Source organism: Rhamphochromis sp. 'chilingali' (assembly GCF_963969265.1).
Source record: "Rhamphochromis sp. 'chilingali' genome assembly, chromosome: 3".
In the NCBI taxonomy this organism is placed as follows: Eukaryota; Metazoa; Chordata; class Actinopteri; order Cichliformes; family Cichlidae; genus Rhamphochromis; species Rhamphochromis sp. 'chilingali'.
Window position 1 is genome coordinate 25,390,584 of NC_137931.1, and position 27,453 is coordinate 25,418,036.

The window sequence follows — 27,453 nt, forward strand, 5'->3', positions numbered from 1 at the left end:
CAGCTCATCGATACCTCAGCTGGAGAGGCAGGATGACTCACAAACCTGATGGCTGCTCATGTTTCGGAGCATCACACGGGTTTATCTCTAGGCCTACACAAACACGCTTTGTCTGTGTCTTTCTGATCTGATTTTTGAGTGATGTTTAGGTGAGAATTCATGATTGTGTTTGAAGATACGCACAGCACAATAAGAGATTATCTCATGGCCGCAATTTGAGTTACAAAATTGTGCTTCAGCTTTTATAATGTGTTGAATAACTTACTTTTCATTGAGGAAGAAGAGATATCCTTCCAAGGCTACACTGAGTGAATAATTCAACACTGCAATTCAAGTATGTATGCCCTGGTGTATTTATCGAAAACAAAATGCCTTAGGAGACAAAAAGACAAAAGACGGCAGCAAACGAAAACTTCAGTTCTGTGGAACAAACCATCCATCCATCCATCCATCCATCTTCATCCGCTTTATCCGGGGCCGGGTCGCGGGGGCAGCAGCCTAAGCAAAGAGGCCCAGACCTCCCTCTCCCCAGCCACCTCCTCCAGCTTATCCGGGGGAATACCAAGGCGTTCCCAGGCCAGCCGAGAGATATAATCTCTCCAGCGTGTCCTGGGTCTGCCCCGGGGCCTCCTCCCGGTGGGACATGCCTGGAACACCTCACCCAGGAGGCGCCCAGGGGGCATCCTTGTCAGATGCCCGAACCACCTCAGCTGGCTCCTTTCAATGTGGAGCAGCAGCTGCTCTACTCTGAGCCCCTCCCGGATGGCCGAACTTCTCACCCTATCTCTAAGGGAGAGGCCAGCCACCCTTCGGAGGAAGCTCATTTCTGCCGCTTGTACAAACCAGCTCAGCTCAAATAATTACATTTCCATGTTTTGGCTTTTTCTTTATTGGCTTTTTGGAGGGAGAAGTGTTCATATATGGATGAGAGGGTGCAGTGTTATCAGCAGCAAAACAGTTTTTAGCCACGCGTGTAACCGGTCTCAGTTACACAAGCCTAGAGACCTGTCAGCGATACCTCAGGAACCATCAACTGCAGTCTCTCACAGCCAATCACAGCTGTTTCCAAAGGCACTTGACAGCAGTGATGTACTGCAGATAACGTAACCCATAGGTCATGACGTGTCACTGCTATGCCCTAACCCCTTTATAGTTGAGGCTTGGGTTTTCATTGACTACTTAGTCTTCAACCCTTGAGTTCTCATTTATCTTCAGCACAAGTTTCTGTGTGTGTTTTTATGACATTAATTATTCTCATTAATTAATCTCACCCTTCAGTTTAGAGTTCATTCTTGTCCCTGTTTAGTTGTTCCCTGACTTCCTGTTTTGATATTGGTTTTCCTGTCTGTTTGTTATTCATGGTGTTGTTTTACTTCTCTCCTCTTCTCTGATTGTCCTGATTATGTTCAGCTGCATCTTGTCAACCATTACCTGATTACCCTGTGTGTCTATAAATAATGCTGGCTTCCCTTTGTCCTCCCTTGTGCTTTTGAAGCTTTTGGATTCTGCTTGCCTCTTCAAGCTATTAAAATTTTGTTTGGATCCATTAAAAGGTCTATTAAAAGGTCCATTGTCAATTCGTTTCATGAGTCTGCATTTGGGTCCTCAGTCTCTGAGACATGATAGTCAATGGGGTTACCTAGGCAACTGGAATGTCCACTAGTGAACAACTGTCTACAAGGGGATGTTTACAGAAGAAACCACACAGCGCTGTCTTCTTCCATGCTTCTCTTTTGATACTGTGTGCATAGATTTGAAAAAAAGCCCTACACTGCACACTTGCTGGATGGACTCCCCGTACCAGCACAGCAAGACACATTATTTGTTAGATAATTCCACTTAAAATGCTCCAAAAAGCACTAATAGCACAAACACAATCCAAAGGTCCAGTTCAGTAAATGCAATTACTCCAATTACTCCCCTCCCGTCCCACACACAAACACTGTTTTTATGAATGTGGAAATTATCCATATGGAGAGCAAAGCCTTATATTTTTTTATATCGCGCCGTAAACAAGTTCATTTTTGCTGTAAAGCTGGTCAATTTAATGTGGGAGTCTTTGGGGATTGAGTCACATCTGGAGCCAGCCTCGAGTGACCATTAAGCACAGGTTTCACTTTTCAGTCCTGCACACTGGTGCAGCTAATTTGCAGCCTTTATCTTAAGTCCCCTGCAGAGATTTTCTCTTGCTCCCTCTCAGTGACTGTACCTGCTCTGAACCGCAGACTTGGTCATTTTCAGTAACAGGAGTGGCTTGCTTCAATCAGAATCAAGTAATATGGCAAGTTGCGAACTTTAAGTTTAATTTTGAACTCTTGATGTACGACTCACATGCTTTCTCTTGTCATTTAGCTCACTGATAAATATCCTGACATTTTCCTTCAGAAATCACAGGCTTAGTTGACTGACTCCTGGCTCAGAAACAGCAGTATAGGTTCACGCAGGAAGTGTTTATCGACATTTTGTTTTCTGCACAACTAATATCCCAGGAAGCTTACGAGTAAACCTTTTTATATTCTCTCTTTTTTATGACATATGGCTGAAATCTTATTCTCCCTTTCAAACTTTAGCTGTGAAACACTTCTGACCCTGCAGTGTTATTAGCCTTCTGTGATTTGTCTGGCTTTGTTCTACTCGGACGGCTGTTTGTGCATTTGACAACGAAAACGGTTTTGACAAATGTCAGAACAAATTAGTTTGATGTCTTCAGTCGGTGTGTGTGTGTGTGTGTGTGTGTGTGTGTGTGTGTGTGTGTGTGTGTGTGTGTGTGTGTGTGTGTGTGTAACTGGCATTCAATAAATCAGTGTGGCTGGACATGGTATTTGCTTTATTTCATATCCAGATGTCTGCTTTTGTTTTGACATTTACGGGAGGCTCAGCCATTAGTTCGTTCCCAAAATGCTAAAAAGCTGCGACTGCCTGTGCCAGACAGCAGGACCTGCTTCTGATCAACAGCAGGAGCATCTTTTTATGTTTATGCTTGTCATTGAGTTTTGCATCATTTCACCAAGAATTACAATCTGGAAAAAATAGATGGTTCTTATATATGGACATCTGTTTCTAAAATTTTAAAAGTCATATGGCATAGCGAGAAGAAAAAAAAAATACATATATATATATATATATATATATATATATATATATATATATATATATATATATATATATATATATATATGTGTGTGTGTGTGTGTGTATATATGTATGTGTGTCTGTGTGTATGTATATATATGTGTATGTATATGTGGGCAATCCAATGGTTGCCAGTTTGAGTCCCAGTTCAGATGCTGTTGTGTCCTGTAAAAATAAGCACTATAAGCAGTACTGTGCAAAAGCCTTGACCAATAATTTCTTTATAAATTGCTAGGGAAATGGAGCATTTGAGATCATAGTATGAACCATCAGGAAAAGAAAATTCATCGAAGAATTTATATTTCTTTCAACCCTCCTACACTCCATGCACAGATGTCTGAGGGATCTTCTAGAAATGGCCATGCTATTTTTGCAGGGAAGTGATCGGTCAACAGGAGGTGATTTTCTACCTGTTGATCTCTAATCTGGAGCATAACCTCCTCCAGAGCAGATCAGGTCTGCAGCATAAGTTACCATGGAGATGCACCCAGTAAGGTGTGAACTGCCTTTGTAACGCTGAAAAAACCCGGGATTAACCTTGAAGTTACCTGGATAAACCCAAATCCTGCTTCGTAGCGCAGACCTCAGGTCATCACGTCTCTGATGCACTTTGCTTTGAATCATTTCAGGAGAGAATATAGTCTGTTCTGTTATTTTGAAAATTGACTTGATGCTCTCTGGTAATACTTTGTCTGACTTCCTGACCTCCTTCTCTGCTCTGTGCAGATTGAGAGGGCTTGAAGGTTTACATCAAAAATAAATTTAGCACTTGTTTTTAACGACACTGGTGCAGAGCCAGTTCTGGTACACTTCAATAATCATGTTATATTCTGGTTGTTTCATGTAAATACGAGGCTGGTCCTTTGAAATCTCTTCATATCTTCATATATTAAACTAGGTCACTCTAAGAATTGCCTTCTTTCTTTTCTCTCCTTCTGTTGGTGCAATTAAAGCCGGATATCATTCTTTGTGAAAAATTAAATTGCAAGCACTGCTGTTCATCTGCAGGTAGAAATTTGTCCAGCATTATTGGTGCCCAGCGTGCGTTCCTTAGCTGATTTATTTCTGAGAAGTGTTGGTTTTTCATGAGAAAGTCCCTGCAGCGTGGCTCCCTGAGCTTCTTACAGCAAACACAAGGCCTTTGTTTCCCTGCTGCTCGCAGACTGAAGCGCCACGAATTCTCAGATGGATTACTGCTCGCTTCCCACAGCGTCATCTCAACGGGCAAGCAGTATTTCATTACATTAATCACCACACTGAGGCCCTGCTTTAACATGATAACACAGACATGAGGTGTGCCTGATTTTGCTGCTCTGAAGCAGTTGGTCATGGATAACTGTTCCAGATTCACACGTTGGGTACACAGTAACAATTGCTGACTTGTTTATGCAGCATCTGTCTGGATACAGGTGAAGCTTAAAAGTTAGGGGTGTAGTCGCTGTGTTTCAGAGGTGGATGGAGGCACAGGTGGCTTTAGCTGCTCTGTCTGCAAGAATCAAATTCAGTAACTGAAGTGTTTGTGCTGTTGGCAGGGGCATGCCTAGAGGGAGCCCCTGTAGTGCCCCCCCACCAATGTCATTGGAACAGAGTACTATTAATCTTATATTGCCCAACACCAGAGCAGTTGGAGTGTAACTGAGTACATTTACTCGAGTACTAGTTTGATGTACTTGTATTTAATTTACGGATTTTTTCGTTATGCTGCTTAACAGTCCTTTGCTTTTACTCCATTATACTTTCACAAATTTCTAGCACCTATCATTAATTCAGGTGTGCAGAGCTTTCTAATTTTTTTGTTTGATACAAATATTTTCTTAAAAATGATTAAGCATCAGCATCTTATTATTCTGAAGATTCATTTTACTGTCATAGATCAAGGTGGACCATTAAAGAGACGTGTACACATCAATAAATGAATAATAATAATTATAGCTTAATAAAATGTCTATATATTATGTATATAATATTCTGAAAATGGTCATTTTACATAAGTAGAATGCTCTGTATAGCTAGCTCGATACATTGACATTTATTTTAATCTCACAAGACAAATTACTTTGATTCTACAGCTTGTTTACTTTTAAGCTATTTAACTGGGATTGTAACTTTTACACAAGTAAAAAGTCTAAATATGTTTTTTCCACTTTGCAAAACATTTGCCCAACACAAAATTATATTTAAAGTCTTGTGCAGCGCCACGTTTCATGTAATAAATCTTTAACAGGACACAGCAGTTACTCATTAGCAGGTATCTCAGTCTGTGTGTTGCACTCATACATTTTATACATTAGCTGATAATTGAGTACTTCATCTCTCTCATCCATCAGAGAAGTTACTTTTCTTCTAGTTACAAACTTCATTCTGCTGTTTGCGTGCATCCGTTACTAGCAGAGCTTTGATTATTATTTAACAGCACTGGGACTGCAGAAACCTTCCATACACGACCTCTAATCCTGTATTAAAGAATCTGTGCAGTACACTTTGAATTTTTGCAATTATAAAACTGTGATGTACTCGGGTTGTTTGGAGGCAGGGGATTTCTGCCTCACTGCTTCATTAAACAAAAAGTAGGCGCCTAACATAAAAAAGCTATAAACTCGGTTAATTCCTAGAGTGCTCAGAGCTCAGTGCCACCTCATCGCCTGGATGATGCCGTTGATCTTTCCTTTTTTTCAAAATTTATAACAAACAGCATGCTGTCTGTGCAGACAGGACCGCTTTCCCTCTGCTTTCAGACGCCAATCAATTTTCCAGCACTGCTTTAAATCACAGTCATGGGACTAACAGTCTATCAGATAGAGATGGGCTGGATAATTGTGTGTGTGTGTGTGTGTGTGTGTGTGTGTGTGTGTGTGTGTGTGTGTGTGTGTGTGTGTGTGTGTGTGTGTGTTTGAGGTAGAAACTGATGAAATTAGAGAATGGATTTTGTCGAGGTGAAGCAGATGAGAGATGACAGCTGGATAATTGATTTTCCTCCCTGTTGTTTCCCACTTTATGTATGTGGGGTGTGTGTGAGTGTGAGATCTAGCAGTCTGACTGGATAGCCATTTCGTTACCTTTCCATTATCCAGTCAGTCACAGCTTTTTCATTAGATGCTTTCATGTGTTTACTGGGACGAAAGATTTGATTTTCTCTCCAGCAGTTCGCACGTGTTGGCACCGAAGCTGCTTCGGCCGGTTAGTTTCAGCAATGCGACTTTGCCAAAAACGGCTCAGGAGATACCGAAAACAAAGCGGTGAACAACTTTTTAGCAAGTTTTCCTTCCTGTGTAGATTATGATAAGAAACGTAGGGTTTAATTTCCGTCTTTTATTAGATGCAAAATGTCTTAAGGTGCAGAAATAATAGCTGGGATGTTTGCCCCCAGCATGTGGCAGAGATACAGAGACCCTGCAGGTATTGTTTAATGATTTAACATGATTTAATAGTTTGTGTGTAATAAAGGCAAAGTTGACACACTGCTGTGCTCCCACAGTGTTTTATTAATAACTACCATGCTGTGTTGTCATGTATAATATGTTTACAATACATTAGGTTTTTGTCCTAAGTCACCACCTCACTAGTCTCCCTCTCCTTGTTGCTGTTCTTAAGCTGGGCTGAGACAGTATAAATAAACACAAGAATAGAAAGGAAATGAATAGATGTGACCCAACAGAGACAGGTTTACACAAGTGATCTGATCAAATTAGCTTTAAAAGGTTCACTTGTCCCACACTTAGATTAAATTAAAGCAAGCAAACAATACATTTTTCATTTATAAGATTCTTTTATTTTGTTATTATTATTATTTTTTAATAGAAAAGGAAAAAATGTCTTTATATACACATTGATGGACAGAAGTTTCATGGAATGTCATAGTAATTTTTGAGCTTTAATGATTTCTGTGGGTGGAATGATTGCACGCACACATCTTTAATGAATTTAAAAAACAAGCACTGGGTGCTCCAGTCTGAACTTATTTTAGATTTTTTTTCTAATCCACACAGGGTCAAAAGCCTTCTGGCTGGATATTTGACCCCTCTTCTTGGCAGAATTGGTAGCATTAGCTTAAATTGGTTGGTTTTCTGGCACAGACCTGGGTTTAAAGCACGGTACACAAAATGTCAATATAGATGGTGTTGAGGATTTGGGAAGTTCATTCCAGAAGGTTAATCTTAGCCTGCTTCATCCACTCAAAAAACAGATTTTATCTGTTTTTCTTTTGTCTTGTGTTTGGTCAGTGGTCAATGGTAACTTTATTGTCCCCAGTGGGAAATTGATTTGCAGTCTGTTCATACAGAGAGATGAAAACAAAGAAACACAACACAAAGCCCAGAGAAAACAGACCAAATTTTTCATAAAAAAATGCAAATGTGCAATGGCAACAACCCTTACGTATTATTAACCGTGATTATAGCAGCAGGTACAAAAGACACGCTATGTCTCTTAGACTTCAACGGAGGCACTTTATACCCACGACCACAGGGAAGCAGCTGAAAATCATTAAAGAGAGGATGGTCTGAGCATAACATGACAGAGGTTGCCTTCCTCAGCACCTGCCTGTTATAAAAGTCCACAAGTTGGACCTGAGACCTCCCTGAAATCTGACCAGCCACTTTAACCAGATTGCTAAGTCTGGCCTTATTGTTAAAAGACATATTACCATACCAAGCAATGATGCAGAACAAATAAAACAGATTCAATAAAACTTTTATTAAAAAAAAAGGGTCATTATTTCAGAAGAAACATTAAAACCCAATCTCCTTAAAAAGTAGTCTTTGTTGAACCTTTTTCACTGTAGCAGCAAGATGTGGCTAAAAGGGACAGAGTCTTATCAACAACCCCCAAATACTTATAACTGTCCACTAGTTCAATGGCTGCACCATTTACCACTGTTAGTGCAGGATGGGGGGATGACTTCCTGAAGTCAATAACCATGTCCTTGGTTTTCAAGGTGTTGATCATTAAAATGACTGATCACACCAAGAAGCAAACTCATCCACAACAGGCCCATGGGAATCCTCTTCACCATGAAGGAGGCTTACCATGACTGTGTCATCGGCATCTGTAATGACATGCCTGTTAGCCTGTGTACTGCGACATTCATTACTGTACAAAATATATAGTAAAGTGGAGAGGCAGCAACCCTGTGGTGAAGCAGTAGAAGAGTTCAGCTGTTTGGAAAAACAGCCGTTTACTCTCACACACTGAGACCTGTCAGCTAAAAAGTCTAAAATCCAGCCAACAAGATTAAAATCAAGTTTAGACTGGTTAAGAAGTTCATCAGCTAAGCTATGTGTCTAAGTCCTAACTAAGTCCAGTTTTTATCATTTAAGGCGACTGGCAAGAGTAAAATCTTTTCTTTCGAGGCAGCACCTTGAAACAGTGAGCCATGCTTTTATTTCTTCCTGCCTGGACTACTGTAACTCACTTTATGTGGGGGTCAGTCAGTCATTGCTCTCATTGCAGGTTCAAAATGCGGCTGCACGACTCCTAACAGGAACTAGAAAAAGAGAGCATATAACCCCCGTGCTAGCCTCTCTGCACTGGCTGCCCGTGTCTTTTAGAGTTAATTTTAAAATTCTTGTGTTTGTTTTTAAATGCCTTCACAGTCTTGCCCCGCCTTACCTCTCTGAGCTTCTTCATCCCCACACACCCTGTCGCTCTCTCAGGTCAGCTGACCAGCTGCTCCTGGAGGTACCGAGATCCAGGAGGAAGCTCAGAGGGGACAGGGCCTTCTCTATCATGGCTCCAAAATTATGGAATAATTTGCCCATGCACGTTAGAGAGGCCCCTTCACTGTCCACTTTTAAATCACGTCTTAAAATCCACTTTTATTCCTTGGCTTTTAACCTCAGTGAGACTTAGTTTCTCTTTTAATTGAAGTAGTTATTTAATTAATGATTCCACTCTTCTTTTATTTGGTTTTTACTTATATCTCATGTAATTTTATTTTACAGTTCCACAGCACTTTGTGTCAGCTGTGGTTATTTTAAAGTGCTTTATAAATAAAGTTGATGATGATGATGATGTGGCTGGATAGTATTAAAAGCTGAAGAAAAAACAATAAATGAGAGTTGAGCATGACGCTTTGGCACCATCAAGATGGCAATATAGGAAATTTAACAGAGTGACCACTGCATCATCAACACCCCTACACGGCCTGTATGCAAATTGTAGTGGGCCGATAAGCTTTTCTACCTGCTGCAGGATCTCCTTCCTGATAATTTATTCAAAAGACTTCATCACTAAAGATGTTTTTTCCATACCTCGGGAAACCTTTTGTTGCTGAAGTGATAAAAGAAAGATATAAGAAAAAACACTGCAGAGTTGCTCAGCACATGTTTTAAGCACCTGGCCACATATTTGTTTTTGTTTTGTTTTTTCTAAATCATTGTTCTGCTTGAGACGTTTTGACGATCTAGCTGTTGATTTGAGGTGAAGCTGAAGAATTTGGAGGTATAGTCCTCCTTCTTGATTTTTCCATCCAGTTTATGTAATATGCTAGTACAACTGTCAGCAAAATAGCGCCATAGCATGATGCTACCACCACCATACTTGCCAGATGGTACAGTGTTTACATACCTCTGTCTACCAATATACCTCTTGTCGTTGTGGCCAGGCGGCTCAAACTTTCTTTTGTCTGACCACAAAACTTTTCTCCAGAAGGCATTTGGCTTGTCCATGTGGGCAGCTGCAAATTTCAGTCAAACTTTAAGGTGTTGCAAAAAAGTTACAGATACAAATTCTTGAAATGTTGAACTGATCATCTTGGAATTTCCAGTTGTTTACAAAATGGCTCCAAGAGACATTCCTAACCTGTGTAAATCTGCAAATCTTAATCTAAGTTCCTTGAATTTTCCCATTGTCCTGAGTGTTAGTCAGTCCAGTGATTGCTGTTAATTAGTGCTGTTGTGCTGAACAATGAAGCAACCACTTGTAGTCAGTAATGATCACTAATAAGAAGTTAATACGCCTTAAAAAGTTAAAAGACTCTGCAGAACCCTCAGCATCGCTGAAAGATTTAAGTGAGTATATATTTGAGTCTGTATGTATAACTCTGTACATTAGAGAATTCCAAAATAAATTCAAAATTGTGAATTGAAACTACAACGGGTTTTTTTTTTTCAGAAATATAAATGAATCCATAAATATTTATATATCATTCAACTGATATGTTCATTTATTTATTTTAATTATTTCTGAACATTTATTTATTTATCAATACATTTTTTTCCTGCCTCCTTTTTGGCGCAGGGCGTTTTTTGACACTCGCCAACTGTTCACGTGTGGCTGAGTGCTTGATTGATTTGTCTGCCCCTGTTTTCGGCCAGTTGTTTTTCTGCTTGTGAAAGAGTGTCATGCTTTAGAGAGCACTGTGTTTGTATTCACAGTGTGAGTCTCCAAAATCCCTGCTGTGCCTGAAGAAGAGCAGATTGATCAAAGAGTTACTGTGTAGCACAGCTGTATGCCCACTTTGTCTGTCTTTTATATTTAATTTGAAAGAAATTGAATTATCATCAGTCTGCTCTCAATAAATCATAAAAAAAAGAGAGGACGTGTTTTTAGAAATGATTGTAATAGTTTTCAGTTTGCTGCAGTCATGTGGGCCATGTTTGCTTCAGTTGTCCTACTTCTTAATTATAGGATTTGTAAAGAATTTATTCGTAAATCACGGTGGAAAATAAGTATTTGGTCACCTCAAACAAGGAAAATCTCTGGCTCTCACAGACCTGTAACGTCTTCTGTAAGAAGCTTTTCTGTCCCCCACTCGTTACCTGTCTGAATGGCACCTGTTTGAACTCATCATCTGTATAAAAGACACCTGTCCACAGCCTCAAACAGTCAGACTCCAAACTCCGCCATGGCCAAGACCAAAGAGCTTTCGAAGGACACCAGGAAAAGTATTGTAGACCTGCACCAGACTGGGAAGAGTGAATCTACAATAGGCAAGCAGCTTGGTGTGAAAAAATCAACTGTGGGAGCAATCATCAGAAAATGGAAGACATACAAGACCACTGATAATCTCCCTCGATCTGGGGCTCCACGCAAGATCTCATCCCGTGGGGTCAAAATGATCATGAGAACGGTGAGCAAAGATCCCAGAACCACACGGGGGGACCTGGTGAATGACCTGTAGAGAGCTGGGACCAAAGTAACAAAGGTCACCATCAGTAACACACTACAACGGCAGGGAATCAAATCCCGCAGTGCCAGACGTGTTCCGCTGCTGAAGCCAGTGCATGTCCAGGCCCGTCTGAAGTTTGCCAGAGAGCACATGGATGATACAGCAGAGGATTGGGAGAATGTCATGTGGTCAGATGAAACCAAAGTAGAACTTTTTGCTATAAACTCAACTCGTCGTGTTTGGAGGACGAAGAATACTGAGTTGCATCCCAAGAACACCATACCTACTGTGAAGCATGGGGGTGGAAACATCATGCTATGGGGCTGTTTTTCTGCCAAGGGGACAGGACGACTGATCCGTGTTAAGGACAGAATGAATGGGGCCATGTATCGTGAGATTTTGAGCCAAAACCTCCTTCCATCAGTGAGAACTTTGAAGATGAAACGAGGCTGGGTCTTCCAACATGACAATGATCCAAAACACACCGCCCGGGCAACAAAGGAGTGGCTCCGTAAGAAGCATTTGAAAGTCCTGGAGTGGCCTAGCCAGTCTCCAGACCTCAACCCCATAGAAAATCTGTGGCGGGAGTTGAAAGTCCGTGTTGCTCGGCGACAGCCCCAAAACATCACTGCTCTCGAGAAGATCTGCATGGAGGAATGGGCCAAAATACCAGCTACTGTGTGTGCAAACCTGGTAAAGACCTATAGTAAACGTTTGACCTCTGTTATTGCCAACAAAGGTTATGTTACAAAGTATTGAGTTGTATTTTTGTTATTGACCAAATACTTATTTTCCACCCTGATTTACAAATAAATTCTTTACAAATCCTACCATGTGGATTCATGGATTTTTTTTTTCACATTCTGTCTCTCACAGTTGAAGTGTACCTCTGGTGCAAATTACTGACCTCTGTCATCATTTTAGGTGGGGGAACTTGCACAATCGGTGGCTGACTAAATACTTTTTTGCCCCACTGTAATCATCAATGATTTTTGCACCACAGCTGCCATTTCTTATTGTGTGTCATACATACAAGTTTAAAACAATGAAGGTCACTGTATATACAGGTGTTCATTGTGAGCAAAATTTCAGGTTTCAGACACTCAGGTTCAGTTTTTTTCTACTCTTGGCCTTGTATGATATCACAGGCACAAATGTGGCCAAATATTTCAAACTGACAGACAGCCAGTCAAATGAATGTTAGGTCAAAGGGAGGATGACCTTAAAGAGGAAGTAGCTGAAATGGCTTGTAACAGACAGAATGAATTAAACTGAGGGGCTTGAGGAAGAAAGATGTGGTGAGCAGACTATAATTTCATCATACTTCCTCTAACTCCACCCATGTGTGACTCCACAGAGGCGACTGGTGGCACCACGACAAGGCCTCACATCTACTTCTGCCGCTCGCCAAACATGGAGGACTTCACCTGCTGGTGGCATCCACTCAGCAACCTGACAGACGGAGAGGAAGTCACCCACATCCTCACCTACTCCAAAGAGTATGAACTCCACATCTCACAGTTAACTAGGACTAAAATAAACAGTAGATAGGTGTTGACTGGTGGCCTTAGTGCATATGTTTGAGACTGAGGGACTAAAAGGCTTTAAAAATTGTAATCAAATTGTTTCAAATTTCATCAATGCTTTACACTAACCCACATTAGTGGGGTTAGTGTAAACATATTATGTTATAAAACCTTATAAAACATCCACCCTAACAAACAATAAGAGCCTTGTTTTAGCCTTGTGAAACTATAAAAGAAGCCCCAGATCAGCAGCACACTGGGTCAGTTTCTGGGTCAGGTGAGTTTGTGCAGTTTGATTTCTCGTGCTTCGCGTCACCGGGAAGCTTTTAAGAAGGTCAATATTTCCAAGCTGCTCTGAAATCCTGAACGCAGACTCACGTGGCCTCAAACAGATGCCAGCTGGCCCAGATGGCAGCCACAGCAAAGAAAACGCTGCCACTAATCAGGACAAATTGGATTGTGCTTTTGACCACCACGTGGCTTCAGAGCTCCTACTGATTGTTGTTTCATCTCCTGCTGCACTTTGTATGTTTGTTTGGGAAAACAAATGTAGATCAGGGATTATCTGATAAAAAAAAAAAAAAAGACAAAATCTTACTAAACACCAAAGCAGCTAGGAATAAAGTCACAGCTCAGAGAGGGAGATTACACTCTGCAGGCACACCTCAGTGCTGTTTGTGTTTTAATATATTAAACTGCCATTACACACTTTTTATTTACATGAAATACCCTCACTAGGACTGAATACAAACATGCTAATAAGGTTAAACATAAGCTTGTGATTATCCTCCATATAGAAAAGTTTCAAAACTTAAAGACAAGTTCCTTAAAATATTACAGTTAAGATCAATTTGAGGCATTAGCCTAACGTTGAACCTGATTTGGGGCTTTGATTTGGCCATTTCTTTATAATGGTTTTAACCTGGTTTTAAGCTGGTTTCAGATGTTGGGACTACTAGGTCAGGACTGGATTCAGTTTTGGTTTGGGGCTTGATCGAGAACTTTCCCCAGAATTTGTGTGTCTCTCTCTGTAATCTCCATGTGTTAACCTCAGGTCCTCAGGAGTGAGACCATCTGTTGTGGGATACCTTGTTTTTCTTTTGGCTGAAAACAGTTCTTCAGCCCTCTGGTTGGATGTTTGGCTTCATGATGTCTACAATAAGTGTGATAAATTATTGCAAACCTGCTTGGAAATTAGACAAAATTAGACTGTTAAAAAAGCCAAAAAGAAAAGAAAGCCCAAGTATTGTTTAAAAAGATGTCCAGTGTTAATTTACTGATTTCCCTTTTGTTTGTTAGTGTTTATCTAAATGTGTTTTTTCTTTGATTTTGTGAAGGAAGGAAGCCAAACTGGAATGTCCAGACTATGTGACTGGCGGCCCCAACAGCTGCCACTTTGACAGCAGCCACACATCTATATGGATGGTGTACTGTTTGACCGTGACCGCCATAACCACCCACAGAAACTACACCTCCAAGCAGCACTGCCTGGACGTGGCGGAAATAGGTAAGGGGTCGGATCTCGGTTAAAAATGCTGATTCAAACTAATTATATGACTCCATTACACAGAAGTTCAGTTTTTTTGCTTCTTTTTGTTTTGATTTGGTTCGTTTGTTATTCAGCCAACAACAAAACTGTTCTGTTAAATGGAATTTGATTCCATTGGAAATTGATTTTGGTGCAGATTTCTCCTTGCGACCTCTTATTTACTGACTAACATTGAGAACAAAGTGATACAAGAAAACAGACGAAAACAGAGCGAGTTTCAAGGCTTCAAAATTCATGTCTGAGTATTGATAAACCCATTTTTTAAAAAAGAAATCTTCATGCTCAGACAGCCAGCTGCGCCACCTGTGGTCAAAGCAGCAGCGAAATAAAGGGCAAAAGTGAGATGACTTTATTGTCTGCAGGCTTTAATTCATTTTACCTCCTGGAAAACTTAAAAGATTGCATAAATAAGATAATTCACAGCAAGTTCACGGGAAGGAGAACTTGTTCTAATCTCAAACTCGATATAAATCAGAAACAGAAAAACATTTGTACACGAAGAGCCAAAGGACTTTGGACTGGAAATCAGTAGGTTTTTAACTTTTCCTCACTGTCATCATAATTGAGCTGTAATTTTATGTGTATCTGGTAAAAAGCCACCAAATGTGTTATTAGTACAAGCAGCTCAATATGACCTTTATTCACTATGTAAATAACAGGTTTTGTCCTTGCTCAAAATTAGCCCTAACTAAGTACAGCTGTAAATTTGACCTCTTTATCATTACATCACACCATTCATTAAAAAAAATTAACACTCAAGGACAGAGGAGGATCTTTAGGCTCATCTTCAAGTTCATAAAAAGACAAAGAGAACTTGACAGTTGACAGAGCTGCCAGTTTGCCGAGAACTAGGAGTTAATAACAACTGTAATAGTCACTGTGATGGCGTGAATAATTACCCACCTACTTCATCTGGATTGGATTAATCCTGAACCTAAATAGAGGATAATAGGGGGATGTGAGGTGTGCACTATGAAGGGAGATTAAAGGAAGCGTTGTGGCTATCTGGCTGAATCACCATGGTACTTACCCTCAACACATAACCTCATCTGGACAGGTCGTGTTTAGAGTTTTGATTTAAAATTGTCTTTAAGTGTAACAAGTACCGTCTGCTGAGGGAATACCTTTTACACATAAACTGTATATAACAGATGGACACAGCCACAGTGATGTCACACATTGGTTTGTGTGTAAGTGTTTTGGCTATGCTTTTTTTGTAACCTAGAGGGACCATGTTTGGATGACAGGTCAGAATGCTGTGTTGTCAACATTTGGCTCTTTTGGCACTTTCCATTTGTACTTTTGCAGAACACACTGTCTGCTGTCTCCTCACAACTTACATACATTTAAATTCCTGAATCAGAAAATACATTACCAATTGGCTTGGCTCTTAACTCCATTTTTAGCTGGAATGGCAACAAATCAAGCAGATTAGAAAGCTGTTCAGTCTATTACAGAGCCTATTCAATTTGGGAAAACAAATTTTACTTTGCTTTGGTCCAAAGCTAAAGTGATTTCCTCGTCTCCTTCATTATGGCACAGTGCCATACCTGAATGCGCTTCTTCAGCTCTATTTAAATGGATCTAGTTTAACATTTAACATCTTTAATGAGCAGCTGTCAGTTTGGAAAGAAACAGCAGCATTGAGAGCAGATTGAGTGGCAAAATAAATGTTTTCACTTATGAATTCACAAGATTAATGGTTTTCTCCCAGCACTGCTCTCTTGACTTATTTTCAGAGCCTGTTGCTTTCTGCCAGAATATGTTTTAAGGCTTAATAACCTCTACTCACATCCCGTTGCCCTGTTCCACTGACTCACCGTCCCGACTGACATGATTGCTGACTTCTTGGCTAAATTGGATTTATTCTGTTAATGGCAGTAAAAAGTAACACTTAAGCACAAGTCTGCAAAGCAAATGGAAATCTAGTTGTGTGAAAAAAGGGGAATGTAATTATATGTCTCCACATGAGGTAGATAAATCAGGGTTCCCATGCATTCTTAAGAAGTTTTAAAAAGTATGAAATTTGATTTCACATAAAATGTCTTTACTTCTGAAAGGCCTTTTTAGTTTTTAAAAGGTATTTATGACAGAAACAAATCATAGTACTTAATCAAATATACAGTCATGGTAAAATAAAATTTCACCCTTTTTAACCCTTTACAGCCGATCGGAGCGGGCACGCTCTGTTTTGCGTAACTATTTTTAAATCCCGGTAGCTCTGCAACCAAGTAAGCTAGCGCAATAATTTTTTTTGCATATGAAACTGGAGGAGTTGTACTTACATCTTATGCCATCAGCTTGTCCTAGGTCACAGTTTCCTTCCACATATAGCTTTGCAAAAACTGCATAAAAATCACTTGCAGCAACAAAAACATCAGCTGTTTGTAACACTTCCTACGTCCATCAGCGCGAACTATCACATGACCGCATGACCTGCCCGAAACCGGAAGTGACGTCATTTTGCGGAAATGTAGTTTTTTACGATCGGGGCCTTATGAGCTTGTGTTTTACTTGTTATGTGTTTTAAAAAGTTATGTTTGACTTTATGACTTTCTGTGTCATTTCTGGGATGCTTAAGACTCATATTGCACTGCTGGAAATAGTTTATTTTGATGCATATGCTGTTATTTTGCAAATTTGCACTATAATATTTATTTTCGTTTTTCCTGCAGTATATAAAAATTGGTGTATTTCAAAAATAAAACTATGAAGACACTCAAAATAAATTTCCTGTGGTGGGAAACTAGTTTGTGTAACTTTTTTGTATTTACAGTTTTGAGGGATAAGCCTCTTAAATTTCTCTAACTAGAAATATATGTTAAAAAAACAAAAACGATTTTCAATTTTTTTGTAGTTTATTGCACTTTTTTGCAATTTATGTAATTACTATGCACCTAATGCAGACATATTATTAAAGTTTGGGCTATAATGGTTGTATTGATGTATAGCAACTTGAAATGCTCCCAAAAATGGCTCCACAGCATGTAAAAATATAATATAAGCTCTGGCGAACTTGGTTCTATGGTAGGTCTTAAAGGGTTAAATTCAAATATTTTACATTTCATCAGCAAGTGTGAGCACCTCTATAAAAGTTTTGGGAGTTTGCTAGTCAGGAACATTCAGGTGTGCGGTAACTCAATGCCAAGAAGGAAAGACATCAGCAATGGTCTTAGAGAAGCAACCTGCCTATCGCTTACTGAAGCGTTGTAAGATAATACATAACCAAAATAATGGTAAATGGCCTGCATTTGTATAGCGCTTTTCTAGTCCCTTTCTAGTCCAAAGCACTTCACACTACATTCAGTCATTCACACACATTCACACACTGGCGATGGCAAGCTACATTGTAGCCACAGCTGCCCTGGGGCACACTGACAGAGGCGAGGCTGCCGGACACTGGCGCCACCGGGCCCTCTGACCACCACCAGTAGGCAAACACGGGGTTAGTATCTTGCCCAAGGACATTTGGCATGCAGCCAGGAGGCAGCCTGGGATCGAACCACCGACCTTCTGATTAGTGGCTGACCTGCTCTGCCACCTGAGCTACAGCATAGCTGCCACATCAGAATCGCTTCATTTCCTAATTTCAGAGAGTCTTCTTTATACCTACACAAATATACGAACAGTGCTAATTTGACCATTTCAAAATCTATTATTGCTTATCATGTTTACCATAATAATATAAGATAACAATAAAGTTAATAAATAAATAATAAATAGTTATTATTTGTTAAAACCAGCCTCAGAATCTCTCAGTATGCTCAGTCTGAACTGAAGTAATTTAGCTGTGGAGCATTTCAAGGTTAACCATGTGAGTGAGCTCCTGATGTAATTAGAATCTTGTTTCACTTCATATTGAGTCTATTAGCAGCCATTCATTCTTACTTAAATATAAGATTCACAAGGTCATTCCTTAATTGAGGGAAGTTTTTTAAAGGCCTCAGACCCTGCTTATATTGAGATTCTGCGTGTAATGACCAGCTGCTAATCTCATTTATTGGGGACTGAGTGTCTGTTATTATCCAGATGCTGCACATTTGGACCAGAGCAGTCCACTTCCTGAGCTGGTTTTGAGGGGTTGCAGATCGGAGGTCTGCTTGGCATCATTATCACTGAACACGTGCGTGAAGCAGCGTCATGTGACCAGCAGTGTAGTGCTCTTTTTTTTGTGTGCCTCAGATGTCAGGGGAGGTCAGAGACGTCGCTCTTATCACAGCCATGCAGGAGATTCAGCTAACAGCTGCAGATAGGCGTTTTCACTGGAATTGAATTAAAGGTTACAGTTTCAGTGTTAGAAATGAATTATTCTCATGACTCATTACTGAAATGTTGCACACCTAAGAAGAAGCAAACACACCTTAGATGAATCAGTCAGAGGGTGAATTTCCCTCTGACAAATACCCTTTGATGTCGAATTTCAATTAGAGTTTTAATGAGAACACTCCAATACATTTTCAGACTCACTACATAATGAGTTTGACATTTTTTAATGTTAAAATATAGAGAGTGTAGTGTTTATATTATATCCCTGTATAGTACTCTCAAAGCCTCCCAATATGCTTCAAGTTCAAGTTCAAGGTTCTTTATTTGTCACATGCATAGTTATACAAGTATAACACACAGTGAAATGTAGCCTGACACGCTCCTCGACATGTGCAAAGAAATTGGGAGGGGGGGGGGGGGGGGTGTAGAGGAAGAACATTATATATATATATATAGTATATACATTGGGTGAATGTGCAGTAGTAGCAGCAAGCAGGTGAATTCTGTACATTAATATGAATAGACATCTGACTATTTTACAGGATAGACAATTTAAAATTAAAGGAATTGAAATGTACATTGTGCCTTGGTTTAGTGTCTGGAAGAGAGTCCTGCCTCAGTCAATTATAGATGATGTGAGAGGGCGGGTGTGTGTGTTTAGGGCACGGATGGCTTGGGGATAGAAGCTCCTCTTGAGTCTCTCTGTCCTTGCCCGGATGATGCAGAACCTTCTACCAGATTGCAGAAGTTGGAACAGTTTGTTGCCAGGATGGGACGGGTCCTTCAGTATCTGCGCTGCTCTAGTCCGGCATCTCCTGGTGTAGGTGTCCTGAAGCGGGGGGAGAGCAATCCTGCAGCAGCGTTCTGCTGTACGGATCACTCTCTGGAGAGCTTTTTGGTCCTTCACACAGCTGTTCCCAAACCACGATGTCATGTTCTGTGTGAGGATGCTCTCCACAGCGCCTGTATAGAAAATCCTGAGGATCTTTGGAGAGACCCTGAACTTCCTCAGTTGTCGTAGGTGATACAGGCGCTGCCTGGCCTTTTTGGTCTGGACCTGAATGTGGGCAGCCCTTGTCAGGTCTGAGGAGATGTGGACACCAAGATACTTGAAGGACTGCACCCTCTCCACTGGAGCTCCATTGATGATAATGGGCTTGTAGTCTCTGTGCTGACCCCTTCTGAAGTCCACCACCAGTGATAAGTAGGGTACTAATAGTTCCTACCCAAGTCTAAGAGAAAAGAGAACCCAGAATTTTGACAATTCTGATACACTAGTATTTACCATGTTCTGGATCCTTTTTTTGTTCACAGTTCAGACGGAAACACCAGTCAACCTGACCTACAACCTGACAGACGTCGGTGGTGATGAAATGGGCCACAATGCGCTGATCTCCTGGACCTACCCGGTGCCTGCCCATGTGCAGTACGGTTGGATCACGCTGGTCTATGAGCTGCAGTACAGACGTATTACCGAGCCAGACAACTGGAAGGTAAAGAGAGAAGTAATAATGAACTACAGATGAGTTTTTATACAAATGGAAGAAAAGAAAAAAAGTTCTTGGGGGAAGATCTTTACATTTACAGTTCTGGATATTTATTTAGGAAAGAAAAGAAATCTTTACATCACTGAGGTGTGTTTCTGAATTAAATTGGTGATATTTGCCTTTATTTTATTTTACTTTTAAAAATAATTTAAGCGCAGACAACTGATTCAAATGTGAGATTACAGTCATTTGTTTTAATCGAGTTTTGGTTTCAGGTGAATGAGAAACTAGCTTGTGGGTGTGAGGAAAATGTTGGGTGCATCATCTACATAAAAGATAATATTTTGAATCTTGTACAGAATTTAATTAATAGACATTAGAAAAAACAAGCTCAAACAAAAATGTGATGAGGATGGCAAACTTCAACAAAATGTCAGGAAAAAAGAGGAGAGACCCTAAATTGAGCACATAGAATCTCAAGATACAAAACAAACGAACCAAGAACTTAAAAAAAATTTGCCAACAAAATCCTGTGTAAAACAATGTGGCAGAAAATGTTATACACGTTACACTGAGTTCATTACTCTTCTTTAGACAGAGTTTTACGTATAAAGTAGTTCATTATGGTCTGCATGTCACAGAACATGTTGTCTGTATGCAGGTGAAGTATCCTCTGCGTGAGCCTCAGGTGGAGCTGCTTGGACTCCCGGTGGACGACTACGTGGTCCGAGTTCGTTGCCGTGCGCAGCACTCCAAGCTGTGGAGTGACTGGAGCGCCACGCTGGTGATGAGCATCCCCCCGAGGCAGTCTGCAGGTACATCAGCAGCCAGACGGAGTAACGGTGCTGATTTACATGCTTCTGGTTTTGACTTTCAAGTGTTTCTTATTTTTACATTTATTGTTGGTTTAATTGCAGTGAACACAGTATGTTTCTGCATTTTTAAATTATATTTTGTCGGTTTCTCGTGAGATTCATTTTGAACAAATTTTAAGGCAAGTACAAAAAAGTTAAGCACCTATTTTTATTGTAGATCCTAACTAAAGCTTTATAATGCAGGCATAAAATCACATTGCATTTAGTACAGGCAATGACAAGACATCAATAACTTAAAAAAAACACCATCCAGTTAAAAGCTCTCAACACAGACTCAGTAGTGCTGTGGCACAGGAGGAAGGATTCAAACATCTACAGCTTGACACTAGACATTAATCCTGCAGACACATGCTAAGCTTTTTAAGCACATTAAGCATATTTCTTTTACATGCAATGTTGTTTTAAAAAAAAAAAAACAAATTTAAAAAAACAAACAAAAAAAGACAGTTTTTCAGACATAGAAACAGCATTTCTTTCAGTGCAGTGCCAGGATTCTGAATTTGGACAGAATGGATCAGATCTATTTGAGCTGAGGATTCACATTACAGAAGTTAATGTTTTTAATGCTACCACTTCTATTTATTACAAGCAGGTACATGTGCCTGTATCAATCAAGGAAGCAGTACCCAATCAATCACTGTTATTTTTGCTGTACATTAGAAATACTAATATAAGCCAGTTCACAAGCTGTGGGCAGTGACTGAAAGAGGCTCTCCCTCAGTGATCGGGTGAGAACTTCAGTCATTTGGGAGGGATTCAGATTAGATCTGCTACTACTCCATAGATGATGGATGGATGGCTAGACACTGAAATCCAACTGAAATTAAATAAATCCTGTCTTATTTGAATTATTTCCATCATATAGGCTAGATCACAGTAAAAGAGAGCTGAAGAAAGAGACTGTTTGATAAGCTACATTGACTCTCATCAGTCGAGAGGCTCACTGTATTTAAATTCATTAACTTCTCTCAATAGAAACTGCCTCTGCTTTCAAAGAGAACGATATGCAGAAATGTTCAGCTCTGTGTAGTTCTACTGTGAAAAAAAGCTACTGTGTAAAATACATGTGACCCATTTATTAACAATCTCAGGGAAAATTAGTTTTTTCCCCTAAGGGTAGTGTAAATATCTTTTAAACAGCAGGAGAGAGCCATGCTGCTTCAATAAGCATCATGCCATGTCACAAGATATGCATCCACAGCAGTATGCAATGCAAAAGAAAAAAAATTAAAGAAAGTTTCTTTGCTGAATGACTCCTGCTTGCTTAACATGCATCAGCTCGTGTGAAATGGCCTGTTCTGATTGGTGTGAATGATAAATTAATGAATGTTATCTTCAAAGATTGGAAAACGACAGTCTTTTTTCATTTTTTATTTTTAATTGTATTTGTTATAATCATTTAACATGAAATCGAGGAAAATCTCTCTCACAGGCAGTCCTGATGGGCTCTTTGTTAAATTGGTGGGTCCAAGCCCCTTAGGCCCACCCACAACATCACAAAAGATTTCCTCTGTTAAAAAAACATCCCTTTTCCCAATTAAATGTGTCACTGAAGGAGTAAAGCTGCAGGGGAGGAGGAGAGGGACGGTGACTCAAGGTGTGTTTTACCTGTGCAGGTAAATTGCTGGTGCTGATTCTGGTGACTGGAGTTGGCGTTGTGGCTCTGCTTGTTATCACCTTCAGTATTGTTCTACAAAGCAAGAGGTGAGAAAAAATACACATCTGTTTCTATCTTTGTCTTGCCACATATACACATGCGCCCGGACACACAAACACACACATCATTTGATTTAGATTTTTGGGTTTAATATTGCAGGTGTAGAAGTAAGACGCTAACTGCTGCCCTGCTTCTTGTTTTTGTAGCTGTCAATAAGAATTTTCTTTACATCTGAACTGATTCATTTTTAGGAAGACCTTCAAATTTGTAAAGAATGTTCAGCTGCAGAGAAATTGTTAAACTTAAATTGTTAAACTATCCAATTCTGACGCACAGGAAGAGCAGGCTCAGAGATAACGCTACATTTTTTAAAAAGATTAAATACATTTTATGGCTGGAACACTGACTTCGTTCAATGTGTGTGTGCTAGCTTAGTGCTGCCGTGAAGCTGCCTATTTTATGTGTGTCAATTAAAGGCAAGTACACCCTTTTTCAAGGTTTTACATATCACTACATATTAAAAATAATCTAGTCCCACCAGAGCATTTCAATCAGGTTAAAGTCTGGACTTTGACTGAGCCACAGTCAGTCTGCTGTAGATTCTCTACTGTGCTTGGGATCATTGTCCTGTTTAATGACACAGTTTGGGCCGAGCTTTAGTTGTTGGACAGATGGTCTCAAATTTGACTCTAGAATACTTGGATATACAGAGCACCTCATGGTCAACTCATTGACTTGTGGCTGCAAAACAAGCCTAACTCATGATCCGTCCACCACCATGCTGTAAGCTGGTATGAATTGTTTGTGCTGATACACTGTGTGTTTTGTGCATTATGATCAGACATCTTTACTTTGGTCTCTTCTGCCCAAAGGATGTCTTCTGGTTTGTTCAGATGCATCACTGCAAACTTAAGCTGTGTTGCAATGTTCTTTTTAGAGAGAAGTTGTTTTCTCTTGGCAACCCCTTCAAACCAGCTTGTTGATCAGTCTTTTTTGAATAATCCTTTTCACATACAGCCACCAGGAGGTGATCAGGATATTTTGGCTATTTTGGCATGTGTTTGAGCTTCTCTTCCCTATAATTTAGCATATCTGCATTGCCCCATAATACACACCAACAGTTCCTATTTAAAGCAGAAAGTGGTTCAGAATAATATTTTCCATGGGAACTTTTCAGAGGCTCCACAGAAACACACTGTGAAAAATAAAGATTAGCTTCACTCCTCAGTGTGGACAAAATGAGCGAACGGCGATAGGTTTTGTCTCTTCTCAGGGTCACACTGTTACAGCGTGGGAGGATGAATGTGTTGTTTTTGTTTGCGTACTGACATGTTCAAACCTCCTCTCTGTCTACATTCACCTTCAGAATAAAAGAGTACTTCCTGCCACCCATTCCAAAGCCACGGATCATCGGGATTGACCCATTGCTCCTGAAGGTAAAATGCGTGCATGCATCCCTCCTTTCAGGGTCGTGTTTTAGCCATTTGTCCTGACCTTGTACTTCTGCTCCTTTATTGCCTTCTTTCCATTTGTTGCTTTTATCTCCCCTCCCCCTCTTTTTCTTATTGTATCCTCATGTTTCTCCTTCTTTTGCTGTTTTCACTGAAAATTGCCCTCATGTTCTTTTTCTTTTTTCTATCACTTTCCTCATTTCCCATTTACATTTTGATTCTATTTTTCCTCATCTTAATTTTCATTTCTCATGCTTTTGCTTTCCTGATCCTCTTCCTCTTAATTTCTTAATTTGCCTTACTATTATTTCCTTTATCATTCTTCTTCTTTTCCCATTTTCTTCTACATCTTAATTTCTCATTGGTTCATTATTTTTTCTTTATTTATTTATTCCTCCCATCCCCACCTCCATCCTCAGAAGGGGAACTTGGACGAAATCAACCGCCACTTCAGTAACTTCCACAGCTACAGGCCTCCAAGCTACTCTGAGGAAGTCTGGGACCACGTCAGCACTGATGACATCTATCTCACCACACCGAAGCACAGCAGCGACGCACACAACCCTTCGGAATCAGAGAGGGACACCTTAATAGTTCCCTGCAACCCGGCGCCCTTAGAAGTGTCCACCCGGCATCAGCTCACAGCTCTAAACCCAAACTCGTACATGCAGAATGTTCCACCTTACTGCTCTTTACCCACTGAAGCCTTCACCCCACCTCTGAGTATTCCTTCCCCGTGGCCGATGCCAGAGATCGTATCACTGCCCCGGACGGACTACAGCATGATGGAACATCCCAGCCTTTCCAACACCATCCCCACTCCAGACCTCACTTTCAGCACCAGCCCCTCACCACAGGACTTCTACACCTGTGTCCAGCTCTTAAATGAAAGTGGTGAGGTGCATCTAGTGCCATGCTTGCCGCCGCCATACTGCAGGGAGTTCCCACCTCTCCCAAGGGCTAATTTAGATACTGCAGAGAAGGAGGAGAAAAAGAAGACAACCAACCACCAAACTAGGAAGAATGATGGTGGCAACTCTGAGAAGAGTGAGGCGGCTGTCCCTCTGCTGCCTGTTGCTGTTGACAACAGTGGCTGAGTCACAGGAAGGAGATCTATAAACTTTGAGAAAATGCGTCTAACGCAGAGACTTTTAAAATATGCAAAGTAAAATCTCCTGTAACCTGCTGGTTTGACTGGAAAGTGATACTGTTCTGTTCCACACCATTCAAGCTTCAAAGAAGAAGAGCACCTGGTTGACTTAACAACAGGGAGTAAATCTGCAAGCTCAAAGAGCCTTTTTTTTAGCTTGCTAACATCCTGATCTAGTATTGGAAACCATTTAAAAGACTATGGACCAACAATACTGATGCAATAAAGAACATTATGTTTCGATGACCAACATTTGGGCCCTCACAGTATTGAAACTGATCATTTCAAAGACACTTGGCTAAATTTTAAGCTTCACATGCACTATGCTAGAGCTAAAATCAAAGAAATCAATAGTTAAGAGGAAAAAAATCAAGACTAAATTAATACAAGCAAGCACGTCATCCACAAAAGCTGGATTTCCTGATGAGATTAACACTGAGCTCTATTTATGGGTAATGGAGTTCATCAAACTTGAGGAAGCGTAACTGTAAATAAAATAATATAAATGTCACTTTACCACTCGCTGCTTTTCCCCAAAGCTTCTCATTCAGGGTTGTATGTCTTCTCAGGAAAAAGTGCAATCTGATGTTGAAGGGTGTTTGATTTACGGGGATTGTTTAACTTTCATCCCACTGTTTTCTCTTTCAGTGTCATTAAAGCAACATCTGGTGCATATTACACATATATGTTACAAAGCTGTAAATATGGCAATCTTCATGTCCAGGATATCAACTTATTCCATTGTGTAGTACTTACATGTGCCGGCCTTGTAGGGGAATATTTGCATCATACTCTGCATCACTTTCAGAATGTGAGTCTGGCACATTTCAGTGGGTGTCCCAGACTGGGGAGGAATAAAAAAAATAATAATAATTTATATATATATATGTGTGTGTGTGTGTGTGTGTGTGTGTGTGTGTGTGTGTGTGTGTGTGTGTGTGTGGGTGACGGAAAGGCTTGGCTCCGAAGTTAAACTCACACTCCTGGTATGACATGAAGCTGGCTGCTGCCAAGAAGCCGGACTTGGCAGATGAGAACACCTGTTTCTCTTCAGAGGAGGAACCTGTTACATTTTCAGTCCAGAGTCCCAAAAGATTTATTTAGAGATTTATTCCAGAAATATAAGGAATCAAGGAAAAGTAACTCCACTCCCTCAGAAAGACAGAAACTGTGAATTTATTTTCATTGTACTCAGTATGTTTAACTTTATGAGGTCTCAGTCAGGACCCTATATTTTGGAGAGAAGCAAAAGGCATTCTGATTGCTGTAACGTTTGGGAATTGGGATAATAACAAAATGACTTTGTAATCGCTAAGCATCAGTATAATCACTGAGACCTCACAGGATTAACAAACTTCTACCTCTGGCCACATCTCTTTAGTTTCCAGAGAATATTTAATAAGGTAAAGCCCTCCCCCTCTGGTCTATTACACAATAGTATATATTTTCATAACAGATGGTTTTAGTCAGGATTAAAAAATAACACTATTACAAAAAGTGTTATATATATTTTTTGAAATGATGAAAGACCACCCTCAGGTAGTGTGTTCTTTATTTTCTTGGATCGAAGTGACATATTTTGGAAATCAAAGAGAACCAGTGCATGCATTTAAATTGCAGTATTACATTTTGTATTTAGGTCAAGGAATTCAAAGAGTCTGAGGACTCGTCAGGGGTTAAATACAAAGAGTTGGATGAAAAAGAAGGATATTTTTAAGAGCAAATCCAATCTGTCCATCTGCTGCTGGCTGATCTTTGGTGCCAGGTGATCTTACTCTATTTCCAGATTGTAATGACAGCTAAAATTAGAAAGCTGTTCTAGCCCTATTCTTCAGACCAATGGGATGAACAATACCTGTAGTGTGTCTAAGACATAAGGCCTCTTGATGTATCAGTCTTAATTCTGAATGTCCAAACTCTTCCACAATTTATATCCTAGACACCCTGAGAAGGATTTGACCAGTCAGCATCCTGACATTCAAGCCCAACAATATCATGAAATCATTTGGCTGTTTTAGAATGTCTTAAAACGTTTCCAGCATCAGAGTGCCAAACATGCCACCAAAGAAAAGCCAGTAGCATTTTACCAGCTGGATACACTAGGTGATTTTTGATTCCTTAAGCCTCAGAGAAATGCTGTAACCACTGTGTTGAGGTGGGTTCTGTAGCTTACTAATAATTTCTACCTTGTTATTGTCGAAATGGCTGCCATTGTTGTCCCACTAGCTGTTTCAGGACACAGAAATACATGAA

At 40.1% G+C, this 27,453-nt stretch overlaps 1 protein-coding gene across 3 annotated transcripts in view; it reads left to right on the forward strand.

The window, feature by feature from the left end:
• The window catches only part of LOC308394129 (prolactin receptor-like), a 79,036-nt gene extending 52,527 nt beyond the window's left edge, over positions 1 to 26,509 (forward strand). For all 3 annotated transcript variants that reach the window (XM_080878302.1, XM_080878301.1, XM_080878300.1), the window contains exons 3-9: positions 12,597 to 12,738; positions 14,103 to 14,272; positions 19,895 to 20,073; positions 20,729 to 20,882; positions 22,559 to 22,646; positions 23,966 to 24,035; positions 24,470 to 26,509. In XM_080878302.1, coding sequence (XP_080734428.1) covers positions 12,597 to 12,738; positions 14,103 to 14,272; positions 19,895 to 20,073; positions 20,729 to 20,882; positions 22,559 to 22,646; positions 23,966 to 24,035; positions 24,470 to 25,147 — 1,481 coding nt within the window. In that variant the 3' untranslated portion in view covers positions 25,148 to 26,509. The remainder of the gene's footprint in view (positions 1 to 12,596; positions 12,739 to 14,102; positions 14,273 to 19,894; positions 20,074 to 20,728; positions 20,883 to 22,558; positions 22,647 to 23,965; positions 24,036 to 24,469) is intronic.
• Positions 26,510 to 27,453: the final 944 nt, after the last annotated feature.